The sequence below is a fragment of the Cygnus olor genome, chromosome Z (assembly GCF_009769625.2).
Source record: "Cygnus olor isolate bCygOlo1 chromosome Z, bCygOlo1.pri.v2, whole genome shotgun sequence".
NCBI lineage: Eukaryota > Metazoa > Chordata > Aves > Anseriformes > Anatidae > Cygnus > Cygnus olor.
This window is the reverse complement of record NC_049198.1, coordinates 25,319,588-25,341,021: the sequence shown is the minus strand read 5'-3', so window position 1 is coordinate 25,341,021 and position 21,434 is coordinate 25,319,588. Positions and strand designations below refer to the sequence as shown.

General features: G+C 38.8%; 2 protein-coding genes across 8 annotated transcripts in view; one reads left to right on the top strand and one right to left on the bottom strand.

Moving 5' to 3' along the window:
• IQGAP2 (IQ motif containing GTPase activating protein 2) overlaps positions 1-21,434 on the top strand; it is a 126,966-nt gene that overhangs the window by 85,568 nt on the left and 19,964 nt on the right. For 4 of the 6 annotated variants that reach the window (XM_040541766.1, XM_040541764.1, XM_040541765.1 and 1 more), the window contains 12 exons: positions 424-548; positions 2,377-2,540; positions 10,565-10,655; positions 14,388-14,549; positions 15,575-15,717; positions 16,663-16,833; positions 18,342-18,425; positions 18,825-18,896; positions 19,012-19,081; positions 19,398-19,606; positions 20,307-20,456; positions 20,955-21,118. In XM_040541766.1, the coding sequence (XP_040397700.1) occupies positions 424-548; positions 2,377-2,540; positions 10,565-10,655; positions 14,388-14,549; positions 15,575-15,717; positions 16,663-16,833; positions 18,342-18,425; positions 18,825-18,896; positions 19,012-19,081; positions 19,398-19,606; positions 20,307-20,456; positions 20,955-21,118 (1,605 nt within the window). The remainder of the gene's footprint in view (positions 1-423; positions 549-2,376; positions 2,541-10,564; positions 10,656-14,387; positions 14,550-15,574; positions 15,718-16,662; positions 16,834-18,341; positions 18,426-18,824; positions 18,897-19,011; positions 19,082-19,397; positions 19,607-20,306; positions 20,457-20,954; positions 21,119-21,434) is intronic. The other 2 variants (XM_040541768.1, XM_040541767.1) reach the window with 1 other exon arrangement.
• On the bottom strand, positions 5,517-9,108 carry F2RL2 (coagulation factor II thrombin receptor like 2). 2 transcript variants are annotated; one of them, XM_040541770.1, is made up of 2 exons: positions 8,361-9,108; positions 5,517-6,679 (listed from the first exon to the last, which is right to left on the bottom strand). In XM_040541770.1, the coding sequence occupies exons 1-2, from the start codon at positions 8,416-8,418 to the stop codon at positions 5,598-5,600; spliced, it is 1,140 nt and encodes a 379-aa protein (XP_040397704.1). In that variant the 5' UTR covers positions 8,419-9,108; the 3' UTR covers positions 5,517-5,597. The 2 variants fall into 2 exon arrangements, with proteins under 2 accessions (XP_040397704.1, XP_040397703.1); XM_040541769.1 differs by having other exon boundaries at positions 5,517-6,685; positions 8,361-9,105.

Here is a 21,434-nt window from a genome sequence, read left to right as displayed (position 1 = left end):
TTTCCTTCTGAGTTTACTGGGAAAGGTTAAATTTTCCAGGTTTTAAGGAGTCAAATACTGTTGATAAAGACATAGAATCATAGTGCATTACAGCAGTGTCTGAAAGTACTGGCATCTCCCTCCTAAGGTAGTATTTGGGAAACAGACAGCAGCTTCCTGAAATCATCATCACCATTCCACTCTGCCAAGAAAAATGTTCTGGATTAGCATATAGGGCTAGCATTTCACCTCCTGTAATGCATGTGTAAGACAAAAAGGCGGCTTGCATGTCTATATAATTTCTGGCAAGAGATGAGTTTGTCTGAAATTCATTAAATGGAAAAAATGATAGTCATTAAATGATAGATGATGCATCTGACTAATTCTTAATGGCAGTTTACCTTGTATATGAAATACACTTATGTATTTTATATCTTCTTATAGTTATGCTGATACACTATTGTCTATTAAGTCAGAGGCTTCATCTCAAGGCCAAGATTATTTAAGCTGGAATGATATCCAGAACTGCATTGACATGGTTAATATGCAAATTCAAGAAGAAAATGAAAGTAAGTAATTCTTCCTCTACATCACTGGCAGAGATGGTAGTCTGTTCCTTGGGACACAAAAATTCAGTGCTGAATGGCCTTGTACAGACTCTGATCAAGAGAGAAGACTTAAATAATTTTGAATGCCTGTTGGTCTTTAAATCTGTTTGAAGTATTCCTGGTTATACTATGGCCGGCTGAAAGACATCCTAGGATGCCTGCCTTTGGCAGCATTACAAATGCCATGGTTCAGAACACTTGGCAATTCAGTATTTGCACTGGATGGTGTCACTTAAAAGATTTTGCAGAAATTGTAAACCATTGTGTTATTGAAGAATAGGGTCAGAAGAGGAAGGCAGCATCCTGTGTAGAGCTATTATTGTTAAATGATTTCTAAGCCCTTGTTTTTCACCAGAGAATTGGTAGGGATTTATGCAGTGCAACTATCTGTCATGATCTCCATCCAAATAATTAGATTTCCTATCTAAAAGAATGGTTTCTTGTGTTCACTCTTTGGAATATAAATGGTTTAGGAGATTATTTCTTTCAGTTGGATGTGACTGTATGGCCCTGTAAGGGTGGTGTTAAATGTGATACCTGGTCATTTGGTCTTTAAAACTGCTAAAGGACTGAGACTCTCCACTGGATATAGAAGCATGATAAGCATGATATTTCTAGTAAAATTTGAGGCTGTTAAGTGCACTTGCATAGTGCATTGTGCACTCTTGTAGCATGGGCCTGGCAGAGTGGGATGTGAGCAGTTGCAGGTTGTCCTGCATTAACAGTCAGTCTTTACTGGTGAGATAGCTTAGCTGCACTTGGTTTCAGTGACACTGGCCTCTGCCTAGAAATGGTTACTGGGGCAGAGAGGGCAGGAAGAAGGTTGGCATCACTTTCCATAAGTAAATCTGCATGCCTGACAGTTCCCACTTTGGTGACACCCCAGAAAAATTGTCTATTCTGGAAATGTTAGGTGTTATGAGGGAATGGATCCATGACCTGCCAGCTGTGGTGGGCATGGGAGAGACATGGTGGCAGATAATCAGCCACTAGTGAGGATGTCATATCTTACAGGTGATGGGGAGCCCTCAACCAGTGCCTTTCTGGAGTAGCATGGCTTTAGGGAGACAGTACCCCCAAGCAGTGTATTTCCAGGCTGTTTAGGAGTAGAAATAAATTGTGACTTCAAATGTTGAAACCAGTCTTGACAACTGAAGGAAATGAATCACAGGTTTTATTAAATAATTCACATGACGTGGCTGAAGTTCTGAATGCCACAGGTGTATGGGGGAAAAAAATTTGTCTTGAGATCAGTGTTATCTGTCTGGCTAATTAAGGTAATTTAAAGAAATGAGGTTGTGGTCCAGCATAATGTTGTAGTTTGGAGGTCAGTATGTATGTATTTGTTGAAACTAGGGTTCCAACTAATCTGGTCCAAAATCACATGATTTTTGAGTGCCTTTCAGCATTGTCAGCAAATATGTTGCTGACACACAAAATGACACACATACAGATGTGGTGTCCAGCATTTCTTTAAGCTTCATGTAGGTCTTCCTTACCTGCACGTAAAGGAAGTCAATTTTCCCTTTTTTTGGTAAGGATTAATTTGGCTTTAATGGAAAGGTAGATTCAGAGAAATGAGTAAGTGTGGCAGAAAGGAAACCTGTACAACTTAATAGCCTCACTTGAATATCTGAGCAAAAAAAAAAAATTTACTTGCTGTTGCTGCCTCTGCTTCTTGTTACTTGATTTTTCTTTGCTTTGTGTTACTGCTTCATTTGTATGTGAAACATAACAAGTTATGTCTTTCTTTGACAACTGCACTTGTAATAACCTTTTTATTTCATAGGAATTATTGCAATTGGCCACATTAATGAAGCAATTGACCAAGGAAATCCTGAGAATACTCTACAAACCCTACTCCTGCCCACAGCCAAGCTGCAAGATGTGAGAACAGAAAATGCAAGGCATTATCAAGATGTTCTGTACCATGCCAAAGCACAGAAATGCAAGGTTAGAGCTTGGACTGTTGCATCTGTCAGAATTGAAATGTCGATTCTTTTTCCTTCATGTCCTGTTCCTGCAATGTTTTGATTAGTTGTGCCAACAGGGTGGTAAATAAGCCAGTGACAACGATCTGTCACTGAATAATTTTTGAATACAACTTTTTCTGACTGACACAAGGGATTAATTTTCAATCAATTAATACTAAGATGTATTCTGCATCTGTTATGTTTTTCTGCAAAGATCTAGTTACAAGACTGTCAGGCAGGTAGTTATAATGTAGGCAGGAATCCATGTTTTTGCTACTAAGTATTCAGTCATGCTGAAGGAGTCATTGTTAACAAACCTCTAAGAAGTACTTTGAGGAGCCTTTGTTGCTTAAATCTGGTGCGCCGGGGGAGGTTACAATAGAGGAGTCTTGTGCTTATTTCTGTTCTGCCCTTGTCATGCAACAAGATGCTGGCCATCATGTACGTGCCTTCAGCTTCAACCTATCTCAGCAGGATACTGGTATCTGCTTCCTCAAAAGCAGTGCCCTGGTTAACATCACAGCTCAGGGAAACATAAACACAGATCAGTCTTACAACTTGCAGGATATGACTGAATGCAAGATTAGCTGAAACTCATGGCACAGCATTTCATTTTTGCTGGAGTTTGAAAAACATGCCTAAAATTCACATATGTTCCTAATGTCAGCTGGAGAAATTTCTTGCTCTTTGACTTGTAAAAATACCCTCCAGCTATCTTGTCACCTCACCTGTGGTACCTGCTATGAAATTGTGCATTTCTGTAAGCCACAGTTTTTGAACTTGGTGTTGTACATCTGAATTTTTTTACGTAGGTTCCTATGTAAGCTCTGGTTTCACTGAGCACTGGATCCTGAAAAGCTTCCCCCCTTGCTGTATGCTGTTTTTTGTGTGTTTGTAGACTTTGACAACTACTTAAAACATCTTCTCTTTTTTTCCCAGCTCATGATATAAAAAAAAAAAAGCAATTTCCAAGTTTATGGAGAAAGCAATACCACTCTGTACAAATTCCCAAGAGAAATATTCGGATATATTAACTTGATATTGGATATATTAACTATTATTATCGGATATATTAACTATATTAACTAATATATCGGATATATTAACTATTCTAACTGCTGACTAATGACATGGACATCACCTTTCTTTAAGAAAAGATATGATTTAGATTGAACTTCCCCTTATAAAAAAAATCAAAAAATCAAAAGTTTGTGTAATGAGTCTTTTTCAACCCCATGCTTTTTCTGAGCCCTATTTATAAAGCAGATCTGTGTTTAATTGTATTTAAGATGTTTTAAGAGTGAGCTGTGGCATAAGGAAATAGTTGATTTACAACAATCAGATAGATCTGTGTGTGAACTTCCTATATTCCCCAGTGTCTGGGAAAACATATAGGTCTGAACTTCTGGCTTATTCTAATCATCCCACTGTCACATCCCCCCAGTTGTGGTGGCCTTGGGTAAGTAAAATCTGCACCAAAACCTCCCAGTTCCCATTGTGGCTCTTAATCTCAGATCACACCTACTTGTTCTTTGCTTGAAGAAGAAAATGGAAATATGGAATTTTATTCCTGTAACTTCATACAATGGCTTCTAACAGCTCTTACAGCTGCTTCAAACAAAGTGTGTTCAAGCCCCAGCGAAGAGAGAGCCTATGTTTAGGAAGTGTGTTATGCCTACCTGAAATGTTAAACAGATGTACCATACTCTTGCGTGCTTCCTGAGTTTTGTTATTTTATTTTGAGTGATAGCTATGCAGGTTTTACAGTTAGATTGGCAATTTTGATGTTTACAATTAATGAGTAACACCTGGATTATTTTAAAGTTATCCTGAAGTTACTTTGAGGGAAGGGCATGATTTTAACTAATGTAAATTAGGAGCCAGGAGAAACTGAAGAGGTAGAACCTTACCAGACTGCAGAGTTCTTGGAGTCAATTTCTAGTTTCCCCTGCAAATGGCTTTATTTTTGAGTAAAGTTTCTTACAATACTATTATCAGACAGATGTAAAACACTTTTTTTTCTCATCACTGTCTTACATGGTTCTGTTACAAACATGTACACCAACAAATGAGCTCGTTTATAGGAACTTATACTCAGTATACGTAGACCTTGAGTTTCTGTCAAGAGTCAAGTTAATTCTTTGCTTTATTAATGTGGACAATTAATCACAACTTCCTTAAGGATTTGTAACACTAAGCATTTCCTGTGAGGATGTGAAAATATACAGAATACTACAATATATCTTCCCTGTTTTGCTTACCAAGTAAGAATAAAACTTGCCTGGATTCACACTGATAAGGGTTAGCTTCCAGCTGTCCTTGCGGGTTATAGGAGTACAGGTGCTGACACAGTGGAAGAACAAGTCTCCAGAGCAAAGCTGGTTGAGCAGCCTCAGAGGAGATGCTTCCTTGGAAGTGTGTCAGGTTCCGTGTCTATAGCTGTAGATTCATTGCTCTTCCAGCTGAATGGGATTCCAGCTCCTTATTTTTAACATCCAGTGCAGATTTGCTCTTGGTTGTGTGACAGGGAGCTTCTGCAAAGTTCTATAGCCCCTGAACACCTAGAAAGTGCTTTTACTTGTCCGTGTTCCCACCAGACGAAAACCTCCTGTTCACTTCACTGTTCCTGCAGTGAATGTGAGCACAGAGATTGTATGAAGTCTTTGGAAGTCATGAATGGACCTAAAAGTGCTGTTCAGATACGGATTCCTCTTCTGTTCAGAGGCTGTGGTGACTGTTATTCTAGTTTCTTCTCCATGGCCATAAAAGTGACCTTCTCAGAAGAAAATGGAGATGCTCAGCCACTTCCCTGAATCTTGGTACACCAGACGTCGTAACACACATGATAAAATTAGAGTTGGAGAAGAGTATTTCTGAAGATGCTTCTTTGTGTGGTGTTTGGAAAGATGTAAATTTTACTGAGATCATGGTTTGTTTAACATCCTTAGATTTTTTTTTTTAGTTGTTGCATGTGAGGTTTATTGCTACCTGGGTTAGTAATATACAAAATCATAATTCCAACAATACAGAAACAAATTCATGCTTCCCTGGATATTTTAACCATAGTTAGGTAAATATTGGATTGACTTCTGATTTTGGACATCAGAAAATAAAGGAAAGGATCAAGACAACTGTTGAAGCTGCTAAGACATAAAGCAATGAGATAAAAAGAATACAACTCATCTGTGTTATAATAGTAATAGTTGATATGATGGATAATAAGAATAATATTGCTTGGTACAAAGCAAATAGTGAAGATGGTAAGGATCAAAAGACTGACTTTAACATACCAGAACCATTCATGTGTTTTGAGTGTTCGTATGATTGAGACATAGCAGAAAATTATGATTGCAAGAGGTATTAAAAATCCAAAGATAGCTAAAGAAACATAGTAGTAAAACTGGAAGGAAGATATAGTTTCACAGGCATTGTGCACATCATGGCAGGTGTAAATTCCCAGTTGTTTCACATAATAGCTCTGCTGCATTATGCAAAGTGGGAGCATATACAAGAAGACGATGGTCCACACAGTAGCACAAACCGTGGTGGCATAAGTACGTTTCGGCAGGCTCTTGTAGGTGAAAGGGTGAACGATGGCCACATAGCGGCTGATGCTGATGCACGTGAGTAGCAGAATAGAGCAGTACATGTTGCCATAAAACACCACAGTTGTGGTTCGGCACATCATTTCTCCAAAAATCCAGTTGTTCCCATTGATGTGATATGCTATTTTGAATGGCAGCATGATGCAGAAGAGCAGATCTGAAATAGCCAAGTTTGTGTAGAGGATGGCAGTGCACACAGACCGGATCCTGAAGATGAGCATCCACAAAATGATGGCATTAGATGGTACACCCAATAAAACAGCACTGAGGTAGACAGTGGGTATCAGCTTGGTGCTCAGAGAACTTGTCAGGTACTCTAACGTGGTGTTGTTCACTTCTGTTAAAGTGGAGTCATTGGACTTTTTTGGAGAGCTTTTGTTTTCTTTGATGTGGATGGTCTTTGTTTCCCCTTCTATAGCATGAGGGGGGATGTAATCATAGTCTCTTGCTGAAATTCCACGGAATGTCTTGATAAGAGATACGGTTTTAATCGTGGAGCCATTCAGTGAAGATTCTAAAGCTTAAAGTTAATATTGTTAAAATAGGCAAACTACTGGATTATGAATACAATTCACCTTCAGGTAAGGAGAAAGGCAAGCCTTTTCTTGTGAAAAGTGATCTCTGTTTAGAAGGTTTGGTAGTGTTCTTTGTTGCTTTCATCTCAAGTTTTCATCTCAACTGTGCTCAAGAATAATCTTTGCTTTATTTGTAATTTCAACCCCATTCTATAAAATTTAGTGTAAATTTAATGTTAAACTGGCTTTTCTGAATATTAGGTGTTTTCAGTCTTTAGCAAAATGTCTGTCACATTTGTGTAATGTTTGTCACCTGCAAAGGTTTTTTGTCATGTAGCAACAATGTTGGTAATTTATGATAAAAGCTGATCAAGCCTTGGTGCAGGCTTGATCAAAATTTCCAAAGCAAACAGCAGTGCTATCCATGTCACTTAGCAGATGAAATGCGTGACTGCAAAAATGCAAAAAGAACTGCCTTGCTTAACATGGGCTGAAAACTTCAAATTATGAGAAAAAAATCATCTCACATACCAAATTAAGTTACTCTTTTGTATTTTTCAGCTTCTGACTAAAGCAAACCAGACCATTTTTTTCTTCTGATACATGAAAGAAATGCAGTTACTCCTGAAAACTGAATGTAAATGTTTGGGCTGATATTAGATCAAACTTATTGGTATGAGTAAAATTTTTCAAGCAGCAGGAATAGTCTCCATCAGTAAATATAACTGATATGTGAGCAAAGCCACTGATGCTGGTTACCTTTCTGATGCTTGTTCCTCAGTGCTTAGTAGCTAACTTTTTAAAGACATTAATATTTATAGATGAAGTATGAATGTGTTCAACACATGGTCTCAAAGTAATTTGTAAAATAGCTTTTGCAGAACAAACGGCAGCTTAATGAATTTTGTCATTCAAAAAATTTCTTGGTTGGTTGTGCTTAATGCCAAAAGACTTCACACAAAGCATCAGGCACACATCTTGAATCTGGAATTCAGAAGTGAACTGAAATTTGGATGAAAACCTGTGAGTTTTTCTTTTACCATTCCAGACTGGAACAGAACATGGAAAACAGCTTTAACCATGCTTAATTTTTTGTAACCGGTAGATTTATGGTAGAAAACTTTGAAATGATAATCAGTAGCCTGCATCCATTTCAGTAATTTTCTGGATCTCTTTAAAATGTTTGTGTATATTATTGCATATCAAAAAAAGCAACAACAACAAAAACTTTTTAAAAAGCTTAGTTTGAAAACAGGTCTAATTTTAGTAAGGAAAAAAATTGGGCTTACTCTTTGATCACATCCTTAAGTTATGTTTGTCAATAATTATCTGAGATTTTCCTTCTAATAACACAGTCTGAAGCTGTAATCTTGTTGAACGCTTTAAAGCAGAAAGAACGTGACTCTACAGGTTTGAGTATTGTATCACTATAGAAACATTAGAAGATGTGTTTTTAGTAAGAACAGAAAGATCGCTTAAATAAATCCTCTTAAGTGACTGAGGAAAGCGAAAGGTAATCCAAGGTGTCACTGAAAGGAAATAGTAAAAGTCTGCCTAAAGTAAGTTTTTCTGGAGTGTGATAATGTCATGATGTGTACAATCCATTTAAGCCAGTAAAGCACCAAAACCTCAAAAGCAAATATCAATTAAAACAGAGTACATGCAGAAAGGAGGACTCACCTGTAGTAAAAAGACTTGAGGTAAGGGAGAGAAGTCCAGTGAAAACTAGTATCTTCATTGTAGTATGCTAAATCCGGATATATATAAATATAGAAAAAAAAAAGTGATGCTGTTCTAGTTCGTCTCAAGGGGTGTTTTTGAGAGGATATTCTTCTATCTGTAAGGGCCTAAAGAGTAATTGATCTGTTGTCCAGAAGCATCCTGTAGGCATGAGATTTATGGTGAGGATCTAGTTTGTTCTTTGTCTACTAGCAAGAGGGTGTGACGTATCCAAATATGCACACATGACTCAGTTTCAGCCTCTGCCCAACACAGAGATTAAATTGCTTTACAGCAGCAATTTAACTCTTAATTTACCACAACCCTGATGGTGGGAGAGGAGGTTCTGCTGGAATTCGAACGTACAAGTATCTGGGAGTATTTTCTGGGAAAACCGAAGGCTGTGTTTACTTAAATGCTCAGAGGTCTCATCCACAGACTGAAATTCTGTATTGCTGAACTCTGTACCCTTCTTGGGGAGAGGCCAGGTGTGGGGAAGAGAGTAGTGATCTTGGTTTAGCAAATGCAGAGGTGAAAGCAAGCCACACAGATACACGGTTGTCTTTAAGGCATGTGTGTACTGCCTCAGCCTCTCCCTACCTACCCAGCACGAGCAGCCTGTGCGCCTGTGATGGCGTCCCACCCCAGCTGCCTGCTCTGTCCAGGCAATTCCCGCCCATCACACACTCTGGAACCTTTACCCCATTTTCATTTGCTGTTTTTGTTGATCCCTTCCTCTTCCTCTGTTTTTTTCTTGAATGCCAGAAAACAATGGCTTGCTTCCAGCAGACAAAATTAGTGTGAGTCCTGATCTGGCTTCCAAGCTAGTGGCAAGGCTCAACATAAGCAGGACTTGGCTTCAGAACAAAAATTGTATCTGTTTTTGTATTTAGTGTGTAGAAATTGGACACCAGATAAGGAATTCTTTTCAGTTTCGCAATCCTTTCCTATAAATCCTCAGTTGTGTTTTGTATGTGCTCTCTCTCTCCTGTTAACCCTAAATTGCAGTGTACGTCCACTGTCATGCAATTGCCTGATACTGCTTGACTATATTTAGATATTTTGCTTACGTGTTTGTTTACATATAATAGAAACAGAGGAGTCTTTGTTTTGTGGTTTTTACCCTCTTTTTTTTACCCCCATAATTTCTGCAGATAACGGGTTTATTGGATTTTCGGCCGAGAGTTGGTCCCTGTGACAGTGGCATCCATTGTGAAGTTGTTTCTTTGTCCCCACAAGATGTTTGACCTTGAGACCCTTTCTGGCTTTTATTTTTGAAGTATTTGTGTGTATATACTCGTGTATCTTCATTAAACCAATGCATTGCTGTTTCTCTCACCTATTATAGATATGACATGCTTCTTTCCTCTTTAGAAAGAACCTGGTACAATCCAGAGCTCCACTGGGGCCTGTCCGTGCCTCCTTTGTGCCTACAATTCTTGGTGTAAACTTGTGTCTGTGGCTGTTTAAGCTGATTAATGCCTCCATGCTTCTGGACGGCGGTCCTGTCCATTGTAGTCATAGGCTGAAACTAGGAGAATTAAAAGGATTATTTTGTACCAAGCACCCTATATTTTAACTTGGGTACAAAGTCATCAAGCATGGTCAGCCTGTAGACAGTGAGACCTGCTCTGCCACTTAACTCCTGAAATATTTGCCACCTGAGCTAAGTCATCATTATTAAACCTGAGTTGTCTTTTTATGCCATCTTTTGCTTTTATTTTCTTATGTAACCTTTACTCATGTGTACAGCCTTCCCATATAAGGGATTTGGGATGAATATCAACTTCTTGCATTCTCCTTTGTGCTCGTAGTGCTGGCTACTAACATTTGGATATATGTAATGCTTTATTTAATTGATTTATTTAATTAAATTGCTTATGCGTTATGGAAATTAAAACAATTCCAGCTCTGCTCAAAATCTTACTCACCTTTAGCAAGACGGAGTCTTTTACATGTGAAAGCTTGGAGAACTTTTATTGAGCAAGAATTTATTCTAGTCACTAAATGGAATATGAACTTATTTTATTGCTCATTTTAAGTGGTAAAATTATTTTTTAATGCCCGAGGGCTTTGCATGGGAAGTCTGCATATGAGCTCTACCTGTATGTTCAGACACTTTTATAATTCAGTTTTCATAAGGCTTTTCTCTGTCCTTTTTACAGGAAACCCAGGATGAATCAGCAGTGCTATGGCTGGATGAAATACAAAAGGGAATCACTGATGCCAATAACAATATAAAAGAAGCTGAAATCTGTAAGCATTAAGCTGCATCTGTATTCCTCTTGTTCTTCTTAGTCTGGAACTTTCTTTTGCATCTTGATAGGTTGTGGAATACAACTACTGAACTTGATGTGCTCCTGCAGTGCTGCACTCAGCCTTCATTAAAGTAGTGCTGTCATTTGTTTACTTATAGGCATGCTATGTCAGCAGTTAGTGCTTTGTAAGTTGTGGATGGAAGAAAAAAAAAACAGCCAGCTATTACAAAACTAAATCTTCTACCCTTGCTACAGAACTAGTGAATTTAATGTTACTGTTTTAGAGTTGATTTGCAATCCTAATTCAATCAGTCAGATATACTGAAAACACGTGAAGGATTTTCATTGGTCACACATCTAAGAAAAGCATCTGGCTTGTGTTTTCTGAGGCAGGGTTAGATGCACATATGTTGTCCAAACTGAGCTGTTGTACTCGGAGGTGCTGATACCCATTTTTTTTCCACAAAATAAGGTTCATTTCAATGCCACCCAGAGGCATGAGAAAGCCTGAGGAAACATCTGAGCTCAGAGAAGAGACAGAAATGCGTAGCTTATAAACAGATGTGAACGAAAGCTAAAGAGTGACTTGAAAATGTTTGTTTGTATCTACTGCTATAAGAACTTTACATATATATCACATAAATTGCATACAGAAATTAGTTCAGCATTATGCATATACTAGTACCATACAATGTTGAAAAAGATAAGCTATTGCTTTACCTAGTAGTTGTTTCAGTAAAATCTTCTTCACATAATCAATGCCACCATTTTTGTAGCAAATGCACAGCTTTTCATAGTTTTCAACTATTTTAACAAGTCCCTAGTGGAAATAACTACTAATCTCCTGTACTCTGCCCTCTGGGTTGAAACGGAGCAGTGTCAGCACAGCACATTCTTCAGAAGTGCTCTAAGATTTTGGAGCTAAAAACTGAGATTTAAAACTTCCCCACGGCACAGAACCTGGTACTTGCTATAATGAATGCATCCTGTTTCAGGAAGTTAACATGTTGTGTTCACATAGCCTAAACTTAGAAAACTCAACTCATTCCCAACTTGGAAATTAACTTGCATTTTGATCTATCTCAGAGAAGCTATTTTTGAAAGGCAGACAATCCCCTCCCTACCACAAAGCTTGTGTACAAAAGTAAAGGCAACATAAGATGGTTCTGTTTCAGTTAGGACAAAACGTATATTTTGAGATAGCTGCAGCAATGGCAATAGCAGTCAAGTAAGAGAAGGTACTGACAGCTATACTGGAACCATCTTGATCATTTTCCAAGTCATTTTAATGCTTTGCGGAAGTATTAAATACTACAATATTAAAACTTGATAAGGCCTTTATAAAATACCTGCCCTGTCAGTAAAGGACTCTATCTTGTACCTTCCTTTAGGAAGACGTGTTCAGTAAAGACTCGTGTGCTTCCTGATTCTTTGTGGTGTTTGCTGTGGAATTTGGCTTATCTTTGTGTCTTGAATCAGTTCAACCCCTGTACTCCTTGTCCAAGAAGAGATCAAAACAAGATTGGCAGAACAGTAGCTGTATACCATGGCACCCTTCAGGAAGAGATAGCAGTGCAGACCTTCATCTTTGCATAGGAAGGGGCTGTGAAAGCAGGATCTGCCTCTTGAGAGCTGTGTTATAGAAAAGAGATGATCTTTGGCCCTGCTGAGAGTTCAGGCTTATCACAGTGGGCAGCTGCCTCTTTGTGTATCTTAGCTTCTTGGAGGGAGGATAGATGTGGAAGAGCCCTTTACAGTGCTTATCTGCTGCTGAGATCCTGATTGCTGCAAGAGCAGGTCCATGCACTGAGAGCCTGCCCCTCTCCTGCAGTCAAGGATAGCTAAATTTCACATCTCATAATTTCGCAAGGCCACATGGCCCTTCTTTAGAGCAACAGCAGCAGAATGAAGTGTTAGTACACCAGTACAAACAATTTCTGTTGAATTGGTGTTTTTCCCCACTATTTTTTCTTGTGTTTATTTTAGAAGAAAAACACAATTAGTTAAAAGATGAGGAAAAAGCCAGGCAGCGAGGGATCTACAGAAATAACTGTAAGCTAGGTTGTGTGTTCTTTTGTCTGTGTAGCAATAGCTTCCAGCACCCCTAACTAGAGGACAAAAAGGAGAGAAAAATATTCAAATACTGGTGACCAGAGCTGAGGAGGTGATGAGATGTGCTTGATTAGGACTGAGCCACCTGGGCCAGCAGCATGTAACACTCCTGGTAATGTGCTCCTTCCCAGTCATTCCTGCTTCCTCCCTGCTGAGGCTGTATGCCTGGGTACTGAGATATCAGAGATGCTGTAAAAGTCATGCCTACCCTTGTGGGGAGTGTGTGCTTGGGACAGGGCTGTTTCTTTTGAAGCACAGAAACATGGCAGGATATGATCTGGTGGAGGTCCAGACGATGGTGATGTGGTGTTACATGTTCACGTAGTTTCTCAGCTGGCTGCCAAGTTATGTGGAGATGGATCTGTTTCTGCCCAGACGAATGTGATTGTACCCATTCTGCTTTAATCAAGCTAACCACAAAGGAAAACTGTCTTTTGCTGAAATGTTCTGCTAGCTCAGTCCCACACGTTGCCTCCTGTATTTAGGCCAGGTCTCACTACTGACACTGAGCACCTTTTGTGGCAGCTGTGGGTGGAAAAATATGTGTAGGTCAAGCAATGAACATAGAGAGGGACCTTTCTTGTATTGATCCAGATACACACAAGGAAAAATGCTTGGTGCTGTAGTCTGAAAAGCAGCTGTAGCAAGCAAAGTTACCTGGATTCACTTAAGCAAGGATATAATACAGATATTCTAGCTGCGTGTGTCTTTTCACTTGTTCCTTGGTGCATGCATCTTGAATTTAGATGTTAAGGAACAAAATTTAAGATCAGAGTAGTGGTTTCTAAGCAGTGGTGCATATAACTTTATTGTGTAAGGCACTTTGAAGTTTGATGTGCTGCTGCATGTTGTCAGGGGTGGTGTTATCAGCCCCTCTGCTGACCATGAGACCTGCACAAAGAAAAGGACATTTAGGAAGCCCTGATCTGGCGCATGGGTAACTTCATGTAACTTGGAAGTTTGACCATGTCTCACAGCATTGCTTTTATGTGCCCTGAAAGCAAACTCTGCATTGCTGGCAAACTCAAGGGTGTTGCCTCATCAGCTTTAGACAAGCTTCAAATTTAAGGGGATGATGATGAGGAAGGGTTGCTTCAGGATCCTGACTAGGGTGTTGGCACAGTGTTGCAAAACTTTGCTCAAGACAAATGGAATTTATTCCGATTTTGCACAGTAAAACTGAATGTTAAGGTTTACAGTTTGTAACACAATGTTATGGCTTGTAACACAATGACCCGCTGCATCTCTATCAGGCTCCTGAGCGATCTGCTGCTTTATGGGCCTACCTGTTGGGCAGGCTAAGTGAGAAAACCTGCCATCCTTAGCTACTTGCCCCTGCTGTTATCTGGTGTCCCACCTGATGGGGAGCAGCTCTGCCCTCAGAGTGCTCTGTCATGCTGTGAGTACATCCCTGCCTGGGTGGAGGGCACGCTTTCTAACAAGCCAGCTGTTCTCTGAAATATTCTTCCTTAAGAGCACAGAGGAGGCTACAAAAAGGTGAAGCACTGGATTGCTGTGTGCAACCATCCCAGAAGTCCATTATCAAAGTTGCTAGTGGTTAGCATTGTGGGTATGTAGAGTACAACACTTAATTTTCTCCATCGTTGTTTTTCCCTAGTGGCCAGTGGAATATCATTGATTAACAAGAGCTTGGAGAAGGGTGACTCACAATCAATCGCGATGATACTACAGTCCAAGTTTGGATTACGGATTGTTTCAGAATGTGCCGAAACTTACTTCAAGAACCTCTCTGAAGCCAAGAAGCTGAAAACTAAAGATGGTAAAAGCCATCCTGAACAGAAAAGTTTCACATTTCCCTGTCACTGAGGCAACTGGAAAACTAGCACAAAAAGCTTACCTAAAATCACTGTAAAGTGAGGGATGTGGTTGTTAATTTTTGGAATATATTGAGAAATGCGTTATAGTTGCCCAAGTGCATTTTACATGATGGTGAACTGTTCTGTGCATCATCCAGGGCCCACTGCATGCTGAGGAATGTCTAGTTAGTTCCAGAGTCTAGCTAAGATCAAAGTAGCCTCAGAGAGAATTCAGGGCATCTTCTCTGACTGTCAATAGGCTAATCTGTCCTGTCAGAAAACCACATTACTCTCCGACTTTTTTTTCCTGTTAGCAGACAAAGGAAAGGGTTAGACTGCACACTTCAGCCTTACGGACTATTGTCAAAGGTCAGGCTCTGCGAGAGTGCCCATGACCCATTTATGGACCCTGTGGTTTGCCTGAGCAGCAGATATCAGCAACACAAGTTTGGAGAGGGCATTTTGCACAACTGACCTTAGCAGCTTTACTTTGTTTTTTTTTTGTCCATGAGGAAATGAATTTTTTCCTGCCTTTCAGGATGCAGTATTGTTTACTGAAGCACTAAACAAGGCAACGATATGGACATAGGAAATCTCTGGTGGGAGCTAAGTGTTAATTAGGCCCAGCATCTGGCCAGAAGATAGCAAAAATATTTTCTTAAATAGGCTGTTCCAATAGTGAGTGATGATGGAAGATGTGGCATACGCTGTTTCAGCAGCAAGCACCAAGTTGACATGTATTTTTGAGAAGCTGACTATGGATTTGTACAAACATCACAGCAGTTTCGTTCTAGGAGAATGATACTGCCCAGCAGAATAAGATATTTTGAAAATATTCTTACTACAAAATGGGCCAAAATATGTAGTGCCTTTTTGTATAAAATTGCTCCATAGCAGATGTAGAGATGGGGAGTGAATGAGGAGAGCTGTAAGTTATCAGTGTAAAAGGACACAAATGTGTGCAAATGACAGCATGTATTGCTTTCAGATTCTACAGAAGGTCCATGGATTAAACTTGTAATGAAAAATATGTATGATTACTACTACAATGTGGAAACCGAGGAAGGTACCTGTGCTGCCCCTGGAGGAGTAGTACCAAAAACTTCTTGGTTAACTGGTGAAGAAATCCAGGTAGATGGCTAAAATATTTGCTTTGGCTGCAAACATGAAGCATAAGAACTTGAGGGATAGATAGCAAAACATGGTAATGTCAAAGGAAGAGGCTGTTCTGGGTGAGACTGAAGATCATTTTGGTTCCGTATCTGCTTCTTAAAATATCAACATCTAAAGTCTGAGATAATAGTGATGGCACAGCCTCCTGTTTTATATATCCTAATGATTTTGGGGCTCCCTAATTGAAGGTTACAGCAACATTTTTAATAGCCACTAGTGGACACTTACGGAGGAAAGTCTGACTGCTTTTTGTATACTTTCAAATTTTTTCGTCTTCAGCATTCCTGTATCTCCAAGTACAATAAGATGTGTGAAACTTAAACCCGCTTACTGTGGAGATTTTGCAATACCATGAAATACAACTTAAATTACTGGATCACACAAGCTTTTGTGCATTTTTTGTATTCTGATGTAGCTCATATAGGATACTGGTTTACTCTGCTGCACAGATAGCTCAAATCACCACAATAGGTCCTTCAGAAATTCTGACTGCAACACTACTTGTGTGTTTCTATATACAGAGCTCCCTGATTTGGTAGGTATTTCTAGATATGACTTCAAAAAAAACTTGAAAGTAGGAAAGCAGAACTCTGAATCCTAAGGTTTAAAAAAATGAAATAAAATAAAAATAACTTTCTCAAAATAGCATGTCCAGCTGGTTAACTCCGGCTTGAAAGGAGTTCATACCCCTCATAAAATTCAGTGGTAGCAAAGTAGCTCTTCATACTGACTAAAGCTTAGGGGTAAGTTGTAGGGGTTCAGATATGATGAACATAATACAGACGGAGAGAATACAGGACAGATTCCAGAATGGTTTTGTCCTTAAGTTTTGTTGTTGTTGTTTAGTTTAGTGTTTTTTTATTAGCTCCTTTTAAATGACCTTTTTCTGTGATCCCTTAACAGAGCATTGTTGGGCAAGTCACAGCAGATTACAATCGGGAGCAGCTTTGGCTTGCTAATGAAAATCTGATTGTTCAGCTGCAAGCCCGAGCAAGGGGATACTTAGTCAGGAAGAATTATCAGGAGAGAAAAGCATACCTCCAAAGCCAGGAACCATCTGCCATCAAAATACAGGTATTGTATTAGAATGAGAATGTAATCTGGCTTGGGTAACTATCTGCATGTGAGTGATTAAGTGGTGTATCACTGCTGAAAACAGACTGCTAATAACAAAATTCTCAAATCAGCGATTCAGACTTTACTTCTGCAAATGTGTTCCTGTCCTAGTTGGAATAACTATGCTTTTAAATAGAAAACCTCCCATTTTCAAATAATAGATCGTACCCACCTGCAATCTAACCCACTTCAATGAGAAAAGCTCAGAAATGCATAGCCTTGGCTTTATTCTGAGGTGTTCAGGTCTTGCATGGTATACCTAACCAAGACTGGATGAGATTGGAATATATTTGTTGAGTATTGAAGCAAAAATTCCTTGGCAAAACATGACTTAAGAAATACATTCCTTTCTAGACTATCCCACCTTGGAAATGGTTTGCCTCTGTTCCATGAAGTCATAACTTGATAGGGAGTGGTAGACGCCCTGGTATTATTAAGCTCTGGCAGTGTTACTTGGATGTCTTCTGTTTGTTGAACTCCAAAATAAGTGTAAAAGAAACATTTCTGTGTGCTGAGTGTGAACATTGACAAATGCATGCACAGTGGTTTCAAATGGTTTAGAAACAATTTATTTAACTCTTGAAAAACAATCAACCAACTACCCTTTACAAAATTATAGGCAAATGTACAACTGATTATTTTGGTGTCTATAGTAACAACTTAAAAATTCATGATGATAAATACTAGTAGCTCTTATCTGGATTGGGTTTTCACTTTCCTACATCGTGTATGGGCACAGTAAAGTCATGCACTGCTGCTTGAGTAATTAGGGTCTTTGAAGAGGTTCAAAAGTGAGGAGAAGTTTAGGTAAATGAAGTTCTTCTCTGATATTTTTCTATGAGCATTAAAAGAGATGGGCTGTTGTGAAAAGCCAGCAAGTGGAGGACTAGGCTGATGTCACTGGTTGGATAGACAAAAGACGCATTATGGTAAATGCTGGGAACAGCTGAATGATCTGTATTGCTGAGGTCCTTGCCGAAAGTTTACTTTGAGCTAGCAGAAGGAGAGCTGAATAAGGGAATTGGCAGGTTGTCATCTGTGGTACAAGGTGATGATCCTGAATGTCTCAGAAAGACCACAGACTTGAGGAGGAGGCCAGGACAAGAACAATGTGGGTTCCGTTAGGTAAAGCAACAGCTCTGGGATGCAATGGGCGAGAAGAGGGAGGCTGGGTCTTCCTGTGTGAGGGATGAAGCTAATGACTGGGATGTTAAAGGTGTACTGGTGATAAGAGTAAGGAAGGCTTCAGGGGAAGGGAGGAATTGATATTGGACAACAGTTCTAAAACTGGACTAAATTGGAATGAAATATGTCAGGGTGGCCTAAAAATACAAGCAAGATTACATTTAGATTATCTTTTTACTGTAAAGGCCGTTTTTCTTGTAACATACACACAGAAATTGCTAACAATATTTATGTAGACTTAAATATCAGTCTCTTATTCACAATGTCTCCTTATAAAACAGGCTTTCTGGAAAGGATTCAAACAAAGGAAAAGCTACGTTGACAGATTGAAGGTGCTTCAAGGCAATGTTGGTGCTATTGTCAAGGTAAGACTCCCCTCTGCTTCTCGGTCTAAGTATTCTTCATCCCTTGACTTGGTTCTCTGGTGCCTGGGAATCTGAGGCTAGCAGCAGAAAATGAATGGGCTCGTGCTCCAGAAATTTACATGGTGCTTGAATGTTAATTGACAGATTTAGTAAATAGAAAGCTTCTTGAAAGCTGTGTGCTTGACTTCTATAAGGCTTTGAGCTTGAGTGGATCATAACAGATTTTCTTACACTTCTTTCTATAATACTAAGTTAGAGAATATTGGACATATATACCACAAGCACATGAGACCAGCGTGCCTACAACAGAGGACTGTCAGATACAAATTTAAAACACGTGCAGTCAGATACACACATACAAACCATTTGTGCAGAATGTGTTAATTTTTTATTTTTCAGATTCAGTCATGGGTCAAAATGTGGCTAGCAAAGAGAGCCTACAGGAAGCGGCTGCAATACTTCAAGGATCATGTAAGTCCTTTTTCTTCATTTTGAACACGGAGCAGTAAATAGGGTAATATGACTACATGCACATTACAGAAATATGTCCTAACTCGATTGTTTGCTTGATCTTTGTACCTTACAGAATGAAGAAATTGTGAAGATACAAGCATTTCTCAGAGCAAACAAAGCCAGGGAGGACTACAGAACACTAAGTAAGTGGTAATGGTTATTTGTTGTATATCTGGGCAGAAGTACGTTACTGTGTGTCACTTAAAAAAAAAAAATCATCCAAGATTTTAGTTTCCTATTCGCTTCAAAAGCAGATGCAAACAGTTGGAAACCAGTTGTGTTTTACCTATACTATTTTACATACTTGTACTTAGACTGTATGATAAACATTCAGCTCATGCTTCTAACTGTTATAACCTTTCTGCAGTTCAGCTTTTTCTACACTGTAATCAGTTTCCCAAGGGTTTTACACGTGTTTAGTAATGTTTTAACTAAAAGGCCATTTTTCTTCAACTATAGTTGGTGCTGAAAATCCACCATTGCCTGTCTTGCGCAAATTTGCCTACCTCTTGGACCAAAGTGACTTAGATTTTCAAGAAGAACTAGAAGTAACAAGATTAAGAGAAGAAGTGGTTACAAAAATTCGATCCAACCAACAGCTGGAAAAGGACTTGAACTTAATGGATATAAAGATTGGGCTGCTGGTGAAAAACAGAATCACTCTTCAGGTCAGCAGACTCTTCAGGTTTACTTAGTAACATACACTGACCACTTCTCTGTGTTAGAGCTCAGGATTAAAGAAACACACAGTGGTTGATGTTGGAAGTGACCTCTGGAGGTCACCTGTCCTGCTCAAACAGGTCTACCTAGAGCAGGTTGTCTAGGTCCCTCTCTAGGTGGCTTTTGAAGATCTCCAAGGAGAGAGACTCCACAACCTCTGGGCAACCTGTGACAACACTTCGTCACCCTCAATTAGTTACAATACTGTCAAATGAAGCACTTGCTTTGCTTGTCTTAAGTAATCTCGTCAGAACAGCTTGCGTGAGAAGTTGCTCTTCTGTCCTGAGTGGTATTTCTGTTTGCCACCGAATGTCACTTTGTTTTGCTGCTTTGTCCAACAGTAATTATTTGGCAGACTTAAAAGCATTTTGGTAGAATGGAGTAGTCTTCTGATCATATTTGAGAGATTGTTCATTAAATAATGAATGAGTCTATACATGAGATCAGATTTCCCAGACAATCACTGTTGGCAAGCCATACTGGTGGCAAAATAAAAATGTTCAAAAGACCAGCCAGTGAATAAAGTAACAAAAAGTACAAAGCTGCTAGTAAATGACCTCATAGCAACATATAAAATAGTTGGAAAAAATGTTTTTTTCCTATTTGTCTTTTACATTTATATAGAATATAAACCTTTGATCATTGCAGGATGTGGTATTGCACAGTAAGAAACTTAACAAAAAGAGCAAAAATCAGCTAGAAGAGATGGTTATGGTTGACAAACAGGGTATCAAAGGCTTGAGCAAAGAGAGAAGAAAAAAACTGGAGGCATATCAACATTTATTCTACCTTTTACAGGTAAGTCTTAGAGTAAAAATTAACATGAGAGCAAAAAGCTAAAGAAAAGAAGTATATTGCTTGCTCTATTTTAGCAATGTCAGTAGTGGTTATGAAAAGATTTCCACAGGAGTGTTGTATGTAGACCATGGTAAATACTGTCTTGGTCTTCTAATGTTTCCTGCAATTGAGAAAATCCATGCTGTCCTTAAACTGTGCAAGAAATATAGATGCTTTATTGCTGAGAATAACTTCAGGCCATACTGAAACCAAATAAATGTTTTCTTCCATATATCTTTTAGTCCACATGAATTACTGTTAGTTTTAGCCTTCGCTGTATGTGGTTCAAAGGAAGCTGTCTGATAAGCAGCTTAAAGCATATAATAAATTTTGTGCCCTTCCAATTAATCACATCTCACCTAAAATTTTCTAGAAGCTTAGATCTTCCCAGGGCAGATGCCCTTTGTAGCGATGGTTTATCTCAGAAAATAATGTTCAAATAATTTGTTTGTTTTGTAGACTAATCCCATGTATCTGGCGAAGCTGATTTTCCAGATGCCTCAAAACAAATCAACCAAGTTTATGGATACAGTTATCTTCACTCTCTACAACTATGCCTCTAATCAACGAGAAGAATATCTGCTTCTCAAACTCTTTAAAACTGCTCTAGAAGAGGAAATAAAGTATGTGCATTTAGTACAAGACTTTAGTTAATTTATCTGACAGGCATTTCAGTAAATTCTTCATACCTAAAAGAATTTAATGGTTAAATTTTTAATTGCTGTGAGACCATGTATATAAATTTCAGTGGAGAATTTTGCTTTCAAGGTAATAATTTACCCTGAAAATTAAATAATAAACCCTGCAAAATTAACACTTCAGTTTAGAAAAATCTTCCTATGTTGAAGAATATTTTTTGTGATAGTCACTTCAGAAAAAGGGCTCTCTTGCTTTTGTGATTGAGTATTTAAGGGTGAGGAAGTCTTTTTTTTCTGCGTA